General features: G+C 44.4%; 1 protein-coding gene across 1 annotated transcript; it reads left to right on the plus strand.

The window, feature by feature from the left end:
- Positions 1-4,413: 4,413 nt before the first annotated feature.
- Positions 4,414-7,630, plus strand: LOC119160085 (uncharacterized). The gene is made up of 3 exons (XM_075889958.1): positions 4,414-4,521; positions 5,764-6,352; positions 7,401-7,630. Coding segments are annotated over exons 1-3 (600 nt in total). The 5' UTR covers positions 4,414-4,512; the 3' UTR covers positions 7,403-7,630.
- The last annotated feature ends 4,768 nt before the right edge of the window (positions 7,631-12,398 follow it).

Consider the following 12,398-nt stretch of genomic DNA (forward strand, 5'->3'; position numbering starts at 1 on the left):
AAACGCGCATGCGTCAAAGCAACGCAGTGCGGCGTGCGCCTGCAAGTATATGGCAGCACCGGCGCCTGGCGTGGCCACGCTGGCATGACGCAATGAAATGAACGCCGGCGAGCACGCGCACCGCGTCACGTCGAAATGTAGGGGCGCCTTGACTGTGGCATGAAGCCATGTTCTCACATGACACGCATCTCATGATTATCATGTTTGCACCAGTCACACACCTTCTTCATACATTGACGTCACGTAATATCAAATTTGGCATATGTGAAGCTAGCGATACGGCCACGAGCGCATCATGAGCGTAACATGTAGTCATGTTGTTACATGACACGCATCTCGTGTTTATCATGTTTGCACCAGTATCATACCCTCGTCATCCATTCACGTCCCGTAATATCAAATTTAGCATGAGTGAAGCTAGCAGAACGGCCGCCAGCACATCATGAGCGTGACATGTAGTCATGTCACGGCATTACATGACACGGCATATTATGATTATAATGTTTGCACCGACCACATACTTTCGTCATCCATTCACGTACCGTACTACCAAATTTGGTATATGTGACGCTAGCGAAACGGCCACGAGCGTATCATGAGCGTAGCATGTAGTCATGTTGTTTCGTGACACGCATGTCATGATTTTCACGTTAGGGTCGGTCGCTTGTGTTCGCCAAGCAAACATATATCCAGTTTTGCAACCTGCCATGTTAACGAAACCTTCGCAAGAGCTGCAGGACCATGAAATGTATATCATGACATTCATGGCATATATATCATGATTTTCATGTTATATGAAAAGCGTCCTAGGGCCATTGCTTTTTCTTTTATACATAAATGATATTGTAAATGTCATCACCCCTTCTGTACAAATTAGATTATTTGCAGACGATTGTGTTTTGTTCCGGGATATTAACTCTTTAGATGATCAAAATGAACTTAACTCAAACCTTCATAATATCTGTGGTGCAATGAGTGGGGAATGATCCTTAATGCAGAAAAGAGTGTCTGCATGCGTTTGACACGTAAGAAAGTTCCACTAAATAATACGTACCAGCTTGGGTCTTCAACTCTTAGAGAGGTTACAAGCTACAAATATTTGGGCCTAACTATAACTAGTAATTTGTCTTGGAACATGCATGTAGACAACATATGTTCAGCTGCCTTTCGGAAACTTGGTTTTCTAAGACATAAACTGCGTACCTGTCCTGCCAATGTAAAGCTTCTTAGTTATTATTCTTTTATACGACCTAAACTGGAATACGTCAGCATTGTATGGGACCCTTACACTAAGCTTAATATTAACAAACTTGAGCGGGTTCAAAGGAAAGCTGTTCGGTTTATATATTCAAAATACTTACCGTCGGAGTCACCTTCCGCGCTGATGTCTGCAAACGACATTCAGACCCTTGAATCCCGCAGACGCGAACAACAGCTGGATTTCCTTCAATTATTACTTAATCGAAAACTCGCAATCGATTCATCGCCTTACGTATCTTTTCTGTCAACAAGGAACACACGACATCATCATCCCAATTTGCTAACCCCATTTTTTGCGAGAACCGATGCCTTTATGTATTCTTTTTTTCCACGAACAGTGTCGTACTGGAACAAGTTATGCGAACCTCATTCATTGTAACGTATGTGTAACGTATTGTAAAGTATGAGGTATGCAATGTATTGTCGTTGTTTGGCGTAAGTTACTACTTGTGTTGTGGAACATAGTGTAATGTAGTGTTGTAGAACCGGGTGTGTTGTTGCTTTGCATATTGAAGTTTATTGTAGTGTATAGAGCGAAGCGTAATGTTGTTACATAACGAAGTGTATTGTAGGGTGTAAAACAAAGTCTGTTTTTCGTATGATGTACGTCATTACGCCTGTGGTATGCGTGACGTGCCCTTCCTGCTTGGATCACTTAGTGTCCGCAGTATGTATTAAATAAATAAAGAAAAATAAATGACTAGTCAAATATGTTCTTCGTACAGTCATGTTATGCCATATCAAGTTTGATATTTATACTATTATCGAAACGGCCTGAAGAGCTGAAAGCCATAGGCGGCCAGATTAGATAGATAGATAGATAGATAGATAGATAGATAGATAGATAGATAGATAGATAGATAGATAGATAGATAGATAGATAGATAGATAGATAGATAGATAGATAGATAGATAGATAGATAGATAGATAGATAGATAGATAGATAGATAGATAGATAGATAGATAGATAGATAGATAGATAGATAGATAGATAGATAGATAGATAGATAGATAGATAGATAGATAGATAGATAGATAGATAGATAGATAGATAGATAGATAGATAGATAGATAGATAGATAGATAGATAGATAGATAGATAGATAGATAGATAGATAGATAGATAGATAGATAGATAGATAGATAGATAGATAGATAGATAGATACGCTCAAATTCACCGAAGTTTGCTAAGAAATGCTTCGCAATTACTAAAAAGTCAGCCAGAAGAAAAGTTTGTTTCATATATTATTGTAATGTTGTTGGAGTCCCTCATGGCAACACAGTTGCAATATAGACGAAAGAATTTCGGCACGTATCCAATGAGTATACATTTAAAAAATACAATAACACAGAGTTGCAAGAGAAACAGGTCGAATACAATACGTCACGCACCAAGAGTGAATTCATGTTTACGTCAGCTTGACAGTAAACATTATGTCAACAAACTAAAAGGAAGTCGATGTCTCACGTGTCGAAGGGCATATTGGTGATAAATTCTATACAACATAGTAGAGAAAATAATTACACTCTGGTTCATGGATTGAAATGAAGACACCTGTTCTTGCAGTCGGAGGCAACAGCTCAAGGCTGCAATCTTCAGTGGTAACCAGTCAAGATAATGCCGACGAATCAATTACTAGTAACCCCGTTATGCAAAAAAAAAATATTGCAACGACAAGATTTGAGACAGTGCAGGCACTTACTTCTCTATTAATAGATTAAACACGCACTGTGGTGCAACACTGGAGTTCACAGCTCAGTTATAAGCGCGTCCGTCTACCGAACCACGAGAGCCCAATCAAGATAAACGACTCCAAGGTAGCATGGCAAGAGCGCCATCGCATGTCGTCCTCGACACCCGGCGATGACCCGACATCAGCTGGCTCAACAGGCCCGTGCTGCGAAGAGCCAGACCCGATGAATTTGCATCTTATAAAAAACACTGGCATCCACCCTAGAGCCACCCGAACACGCTCAACCCTTCCCCTTCAACTCTTCTTTCACCCTTTACGGCCTATGCAAGTTCATGGAAAGTCACTGACACAGACAGTCTATCCAGAGCAACTGACGGGCTTTTATATATGGGTCTAGACGAAAGCGTAATGCAAGATATCTGCCGTACGCGGTACCCTTTATGGACGCAAATCTCGGTTGCACTGTAGGGTTCATTGCCTACAACGTGGAAGCACTGCAAGATGGCTGAAGCGTGAGAAAGGTTTTGCCGCATGAGCTAAGATGCTATCAGGAGAACCAGACAGCTGGAAGGCAGGTCGTTGCTTGTGGTGACGGTCGACGTTTGCAAAAGCGCCTTTATTTTCTTTCAGCGTCACCTTCAGGACGACTGGTGAGTTTCGTGGCACTCACCAGATTTGCGCTCGATCTGTTTAAGTGTTCCTTCTTTGTGGTGTCCTTTCTATTTCAGCGCAATTTTTTACCTGAATAGAATGAACCAACTAGCCCCTCAAGACGTCCTGTTCGTGGCACACAGTAGTGTAAATAATTTGTAGCACTCCTAGCCACCGGTTCCAGTAAAAGCAACGCTTAATGAAGGAACTCGGTAAAATAACTGAGCATGAAAAAAAAAAGCTTACAAATACGCACCATTGACGGGCTGAGAAGGCTAAATATAGCAACACTGCGAGCGACGACAACGCCAGAAAGTTTTACGAAATAAAGTGCGTTAAGGGCTACCCAGAATAGAAAAAAAAACTCTGGTTTATATACGTTGCCCAGTGCTGCATCACTTTCGGCCGATTTCTCGCCGATCTTTATCAGCCTCTTCATCCAGCCGCAGCTATAAGCGTATGCGCTTGGTGCATACTAATTCAATCGCCCACATTCCCCCAGCATTGCTCTTTGCAAGTATACGTAATGGCGACGCATTTTTCAGAGTACGTGATCTCCGGAACACACCACGGGGGACGAGCTCGCGCACATCCACTCTCTCGCTCACTCCTTAGACATGTGCGACCGCAGTGTTCATCAATAGACAGCTTGCTTGATCGATACTTCAGGTTGATTCACCTGAATTTTTTAAAGTGTTATTGTGTTTTTGTGTACCAATAGCTTAGAAGGAAGCCGGCGGACAACCGGCCCACAGTTAGGTTGGGCACGAAGTGACTCAACGAGTTTTCGGACTGCCCGGGCCCTCTGGCTTCATCCGGGGGTTTCGTATATAAGGTGGTCTAGTGGCCCACACTGACCACCCTCAGTTCCGATCACAGATCCGCTGCTGTACGAACAGCTCATCATGACTGGAGTGAGTATGGAGTTATGCTCTTTGCGCTCTTTCGCTTTTTCTATAGCTGCAGGAGCTCGAACGAGTACAAGTTCCCGGTCAGGCTTCGCTGAACACAATTTCGTCTATGTCCGCGTAGCTTTCAAAACACGACGTGCTCATAATTATTCTCTACATGGTGCAGACGATAACCTCCATTGCTCGTTGACGCCTGTCTTGCACAAATCGGCGTTTCTCTCCTTCATTGCATTCCGGGCCTGCTTGCACACAAACATGGACTGAAAGTGCCAGGCAGTCTAACTATTGCTGTTTCATTTTCACAAGCAGACCCCACAAACACTGAGTGTGTGCGTGTTAAGCGTTACGACAAGCAACGATGGCAGCATACGACAGCCTGCAAGCTTGCGCAAGTGGCACAAGGATGGAATAATCAGCGGCCCTAGCGTTCAACTCATCTAAGTTTTCCTAGTAATGGCAAGTTTTTTGCTAAAGATTCTTTTTGCTAGTATATAGTACTACGTGTTGCTAGACTTGTCTACACAATATTTCTCGCGACTACCTGTTATATGTGATTTTAGTCACGTGACCCTCTGTCATGTGGTTTTCGGATCGAAAACGACTTTCTTCATCAGGTCTTGACTAGTGCAAATAAATGTAACTTCTCTTTTTCCCTTTTTCATTAGCGCTAGCCTCTCAGAAAATAGTGCCAGCGTTTCCAGATTAACGACCTTTCACTCTTTAAACAATCCTTAACAGATCTACAACAGATCCTCATCAATCTATTCCCTTATACTTTAGGACGTTATACCCCACATATCAATCATATTTCCTTATTCGCATATCTCGCAAAGTCGTATACGACATCTTCCTTCACGACAACAGTTCACATGTTTAACCTTTTTGATGCTGTACTGGCTACATTGCGCCCAGTTACACTAGCAAAGTTACGGTAGGATAGGTGCGTGATTTTACCCAGAGTTAACCATCCAATCCCACATTTCGTCGTATTTGACAACACAATTACCGAAAATGTGTACCTGTTGCTGCACAAACACAGCGTCTCAAATGTAAACCACATGAACGGGTTTCTTTTTTCTTCTTCAAGAAAGCGTGCTGTCTATATTAAGGCTGAACATGACTACTAAAAGAAGTGACGTATACTTTCAGCCGAGGATGCAGTACGCAGTGCCACCGCATTGTATTTCTATTTCTACTTGCCCACGTGTAACTGTCCATTGCCACTGACATGAAACAACCACGCAGTTCCATGCCTGCATCCTTCTGGCTCTTGCCTGCGCCGCCTATGGCGTCCATGACGTGACGCCCTATGGTGGTCTCGGCTACCACTATGGTGGCCGACACGTCGGGGCGCACAGCGCCTACGGCACCTACGCTCCGACGTACGGTGTGTACAGTGCTCCTGTCTACCATGTTCCCGTGTACCACACCGTGTCAGTCCCGGTCAAGTACGTCGTGCAGACCCCCGCTGTTGAGCCTAAGGAGGTGACCGATACCTACGAAACCGAGCCTGCGGTGCCGGTGTCTGTGCCCAAGACCTACACCACCACTCCCGTGCACCACGCCGTGTCCGTCCCGGTCAAGTACGTCGTGCGGACCCCTGTGGTTGAGTCCAAGGTTACCGATACCTCGGAGACCGAGCCTGCGGTGCCGGTGTCTGTGCCCAAGACCTACACCACCACTCCCGTGCACTCCACGGTGGCCGTACCCGCCACCAAAGAGGTCACCTACCCAACATACCACCCGACCTACTACGGCTACGGAGTGTCCCCATACGGCCTTAGCTACGGCTACAGAGTCGGAGGTTACCAATATGTTCCAGTCCTCAAGAAGTGTAAGTAACCAAGAGAGAGCAGTATTCAGCCGTCCCATACAGCGATATATAGAATCAAATATGAATCTAATGGCGACCGAAGGGACCGCATAGAAAAGTTGAAATTGAGAACGTCGATGGCCTGATGAGGATTCATCAATTTTAGTTGAACTGCGCCTCCTGCAATTCATTGGTCGGATTGCGTACGTTTTTTGTTACAATAGCAGTAGTGCTTCCTTTTTCTCGCTCAAATGACGTCATTCCTTTAATGCCAGAGTAGAGATAAAACTTCTTTGTTAAAGTAAGTCATAATTGCCGCCTTCCACCTTTTAGTCATTTGCTCAGCACAATTCAGGTACGTAAACTCGGCCCATCTGACTTCATCGAAATCGCAAAATTTTACGAAGTGTTTCCAGGTGTCCCGAAAGGCCAGTGCAAGGCACAAGCCCGCTCTATTATTACCATATCTACTTTCCATAATTTCCTCCCGATAAATTATGGGTGATCTCCTGCGCAACGACCAGGTGCACGCGCACAGTTGCCTGTTCATAACTAGATGCGCGTGTATCTAAGGCGCAAAGAGCAAAAATCGCAAGTCCGCGAGATGACACATAATGTTTCTGCACTTGTAAACCTACGTTGCAGCGATAAGCCAACCTAGATATAACCCGGAATCAATCGTACAGTCTTGAAGCGGCTTCCTAAATGACCTGCGGAAGTTGCCTGAGTGTGGGCTTATTCGTGGAACTTTGGCGCAGCTCTGATGTAGCACCAAAGGACACGCGGAAGTCACAAAAGCAGTGTGTGTTTTCCTTTTTGGCCTATTCGTGCCTGTTTGCCCTTACGCACGGCGTTGAAGTTGTTACAACCAAGTTCGTGGTGGTGAGGTCGCTACCCGTTTATTGCATCTGCGCGTGCAGGGCCCAGTTTTGGGAGGAACATCGAGTAAATTGCACACGACATGTGCAAGCACCCCAGCACGTTTTTTTCGAAACTGACATAACTCTATATGTTGCTTGATCGATCAATAAAGTACAAGCTTTACACGTATAATTTCACCGTTTTCCAGAAACCCTTCCCGAGAACGAGGGTCATCACGCATTCCTGACCAAGCATTCTGTTCCCGGCAACATCCACTCGAAAGCAACAGCCTCATCTCCGCAAGGCATTCCAGCACCACACCCGTCGTAACTCCTCCATCCAGAGCTCACCCACAAACCATCCAAACCATATTGTTCTTGCCCGAAGAACTTGAAGAAATAAACAATAAAATACTACTTCGTTCGCAACAACGACAAACCCACTCTCTTTCACTACTCATTTAGTTACTGGAGTATCGGAAACATCGTGGAATCGATGTTGCTCCTACAGCGAAGCTTCCTTCTTAGTCATTGTATCTCGTATTGCAACACTCCGGTGCTATGCAGGATGCCCCGAGCTTCTTGGGCAGACGAGTTCGCTCCGGACTCCCTCGCGGTGGCCATACCATGAAGACAGTGCGAAGCGCGGGATAGCAGCGTTGATAAAAATGGCTACAGGAACACGCGTGACGTTGAAAACGCATGAGGGACATATGCGGCGGTTATCAAAGAAACACCACGTGGGAACACGTCAGCGTCGCCATTCAGACAACATTTTAACGGTGCAACGACGTCAGCGTATTTGTCGCGCTATCTTTTTGCCAACTCAACACGCACCTCCCACAGGTATGTTCGTGGGCGTTTGTGTTCTGTCCGACAGGTTCTATCGTTCCACCAGCAGCATGGAAATTTCCACTCTCGAAGGCAGTCAGGCTGCACACACAGTACTTTCGTGCTGTTCGTTTCACTTCTATCAAATGTTGCTGATATATATGAGGACAGGTGGTCACTAGCATAAAGTTTCTCAAAATTAACTAGAGGGCACTCTGGCGCTGCGATCGTTCAGCGACCATGGGAATGATGGGAAGTACACACATTTGCCTAGTCTTCGTACTTGCAGGCGGCGAATCGTACTTGCGGCTGTGTTTATTGCTGTGTTTCGATTTTGTTTTGAAAGAAAATATTCAACCCTTTTAAACTTCGTGACCCAATTTGAAAGGTAATTCGAAAAAAATAGGGTGGTGAAGCGCAATCGCTGAACATTTGCCGATTTTTGTTTCGTGAGAAAACAGCTCCAAGCCACACGAACACACACGGAGCCAAAAGCAGGCCAGAAGTACCAATTTTAGACAAATGTGCGTACTACCCATCATTCCCATGCTCGCTGAAGCGCCGTGCATTGCAGCTCCCATAGACACTAGCGCCAGAGTTCCCTCTAGTGTATATTGGGAAACTCTATGGTCACCAGGGGCGAGCGCATAATGGCGGCAACGTGGCTGTGATTAGATACGTCGTGAGCGTGGTCAAATTGAATGCGAGACATCGTGGCCGCGTGGTGATACCACTTCTACTTCTGCGTGTGTGTGTGTGTGTGAGTGTGTGTACATACTCTACGCAAAAAAATCTGATAGATTAATCGTGCCGCTCGACGTGAGTACTGTTCCTCGGCAAAAGCAAACGTGGTCGGCGTACCCGATCTTCACCACAGGCGTCTGTCAATCAAACCGATTGACGCGTGAACTCGAATACAAACTCGTTGATTCCGAGAAGGCCCGAGTTCAACTCGTAACTGTGATGGTGCTGGTGTGATTCTCAAGCGTTTGGTGCGGTGAACGCAAGCAGCAGCCTCTTTGCATATAAGAAAATTTGTTGAGCTTACACTACTTTCGCAAGGCTGGAGCCATAGAGAAGCTAGTGATATCCTAGCTTTTTGCAGCTTTTTACGTACGTCGTCTGCAAATATGCGGGGTCGACTTTAAAGTGAAGTCAACAGCTCTGTATTATTTTATTGTACTAATTGGCTGAGGCTTAACGATCATTACATTGAGCTGTCTTGTCTTCATTAATAAGGCTTCACTTAAAAGCCAATTATCTTGGGCTCAATTAGCATGGTCATGATCAGCATGGGGCTATTAAACGTAGTCCTGATTAGCAGGATAGTAATTGCCATCATATTAATGAAGTCTAATCAGTGTTGTATTGCTTAGCGTGCTCATGAGTAACGTCGCGTTAATTAGCACTGTTGAGTCAGCTCATCAGCTTGCATGGTTTAGTTAGCCCCGGTTCTAGCTTTACATGGCTTCATTAGCAAGGTATTCTTAAGATGTGATTTAATTACCTTGGCCTTACCACGACTTGGCGTAGTTAGCTTGGTCATAGGATATCATGTCCAAACTAGCAAAGCATACCGTCGAGCCAAAACAATCGTAGCATATCCACGGAGTGAATGATGATGAGTGGGGCGAAGCTTCGGAGGGTTTTATTGGTAAACTGTGAATTGTCTGTCTGTCTGGCCGGCTGGCTGTCCGTGCGTCCGTCTGTCTGTCTGTCTGTCTGTCTGCCTGCCTGTCTGTCTGTCTGTCTGTCTGTCTGTCTGTCTGTCTGTCTGTCTGTCTGTCTGTCTGTCTGTCTGTTCAAACCTGCCGAGTCAGTCATCGAACTAGGCGATCACGCACAGCAAGCTAGGAGGGACAGACCAACGGCTTTAGGGGCTTCACTCCTAGAGCCAATTAGCCAGCCGCACGTGTTCAGGTGCTTGGGCGATAACGAAAAAGGCGACGCGCGCCGGCCTAGCAGCGCGTAGAATGTACAGGCTCACCATGATATCATTACACACGTTGCCTCAGATTTAGCTGCTGTCGCGATGTTGTAAGACACTCGACTGGTGCTGATCTCAGAGGCCGTGCTGATTATTCTAAAACAGGCTTAGTGCAGGCATTAAAAGCTTCAAAATATATTTAAATGTTCTGTGCCTTTGAACATCATCATCACAAAAAATTCTGACACTTTTATTGCTTGGGTGCACTTGTGCACTCAGTGGAACGAAAAACAAATCAAAGAATTAAGATGTCTCTCATTAAAAACACCACCCAACTTCTCCAACCGTCCTTGACGCGATGAATGGTTCCATCGCAACCAATGAAACGCAGAGCGCTGAGGGGTGGATTTGTCTGTTTCGTACTGTCGGCTCGTTCATAAAGGGGTGTCACCAGAGCTCGGGAAGATTCCGAGTTTCGCGAACTCAGGCGAAACTCGGCCGATATTGCATAAAGCTCCTCGTCTGGAAGACAGCTTTCTAAAACCTATAGCTCCCAACATAAGTTTATAGAGGGGACTACATTATTTAGTGTCATGTGTGCGCGCTATATACTGATCGCTTGCAGTCACTTTTTCAGCCAAGTAAGTTTCTTCAACCGTGAACAAAAGCTTACGCTATATAATTCAGCTGACTTACGCCCTTCACAGATGCTATGAGCTCTGATTTTATTTAGTTTTTTAACGTCCTGATATGTTTTGTGGGCGTTCTGTATCTGTCCCACGGCACGTCTATTGTGTCATTCTTCGTCACACGTACTCGGAGTAGTACGCTATAGGTGCTCTACAAGAAACATCTTCAGTACTAATCACGGGGTACCAAAAAAGAAATCAAGGCAGCTTCGCCCAAGTGGTGTCAAACCTGGAGAAAGTGCGTAGTTTTGTTTGTTTGTTTCTTTGTTTGTTTGAGTCTTCACACAATAGACACATACCTCCTTTCGGGGACGGGCGAGAACTCGTAGTTTTAAAGTTCAGTAGATAATTTCAGCAATATCGAACGATACAGAAAAAACGATTAAATGAAAAGGGAAACGCTGAATAATCAATATATTGAATAAAGGCTGTTCTCACTGCGCTATTTTGCTAGTAGACCTTACTGCCGAATTACCCTTATTATAACATGCTCGAATATAATTTTCGGACACTAACACGTTTTTTCTAATTACTAGTCGAATATTCGTTGTAGTCAAGACCACTAGGTAGCCCTCTTTGTTTCTCGTTCTCTATTCTCTTGTTCAGTTTTTTTTCTGTGTTTTTATCTCTTTATTTCTATATATTTTTACTTTTCTTCCTGTTTTTACTTTTCTTTGTATTTCTTACTTTTCTCATGTCCCCCCCCCCCGGTGAGAAATACAAAGAGAAGTAAAAACAGGAAGAAAAGTAAAAAATATGTACAGATTGTGTTAGAAAAACTAGCCACCCTGTTTACGAGGTGTTTCCTGACGGGAAGGGTACCAGAGTCTTGGAAGAACACTAACATCATCTTAATACATAAGAAAGGAGATGACAAGGACTTGAAGAATTACAGGCCGATCAGCTTGCTCTCTGTAGTATACAAGCTATTTACAAAGGTAATTGCTAACAGAGTAAAGAAAACATTAGAATTCAATCAACCAAAGGAACAAGCAGGATTTCGAACAGGCTACTCAACAATTGACCATACTATCACTATCAATCATACTATCAATCAGGTAATAGAGAAATGCTCTGAGTATAACCAACCACTATACATAGCCTTCATAGATTACGAGAAGGCGTTTGATTCAGTAGAAATATCAGCCGTCATGCAGACACTGCGTAATCAGGGCGTCGATGAAGTATATATAAACATTCTGGAAGAAATCTACAGGGGATCAACTGCTACCATAGTGCTTCATAAAGAAAGCAACAGAATACCAATCAAGAAGGGTGTAAGGCAGGGGACACAATCTCCCCAATGCTATTTACCGCGTGCTTACAGGAGGTTTTCAGAAGCCTAGAAGGGGAACAGTTAAGGATAAGAGTTAATGGAGAATACCTTAGTAACCTGCGCTTCGCCAATGACATTGCATTGCTGAGTAACTCAGGGGACGAATCGCAACTCATTATTACGGAGTTAGACAAGGAGAGCAGAAAGGTGGGTCTTAAAATTAATCTGCAGAAAACTAAAGTAATGTACAACAACCGCGGAAGACAACAGCGCTTCGAGATAGGTAATAGTGCACTTGAAGTTGTAAAAGACTATGTCTACTTAGGGCGGGTAATAACCGCAGAGCCTAACCACGAGATTTAAGTAACTAGAAGAATAAGAATGGGGTGGAGCACATTCGGCAAGCACTCTCAAATTATGACAGGTAGATTGCCACTATCCCTCAAGAGGAAGGTATATAACAGCTGTATCTTGCCGTTACTTA

Source organism: Rhipicephalus microplus, chromosome 3 (assembly GCF_043290135.1).
Source record: "Rhipicephalus microplus isolate Deutch F79 chromosome 3, USDA_Rmic, whole genome shotgun sequence".
Lineage (NCBI taxonomy): Eukaryota > Metazoa > Arthropoda > Arachnida > Ixodida > Ixodidae > Rhipicephalus > Rhipicephalus microplus.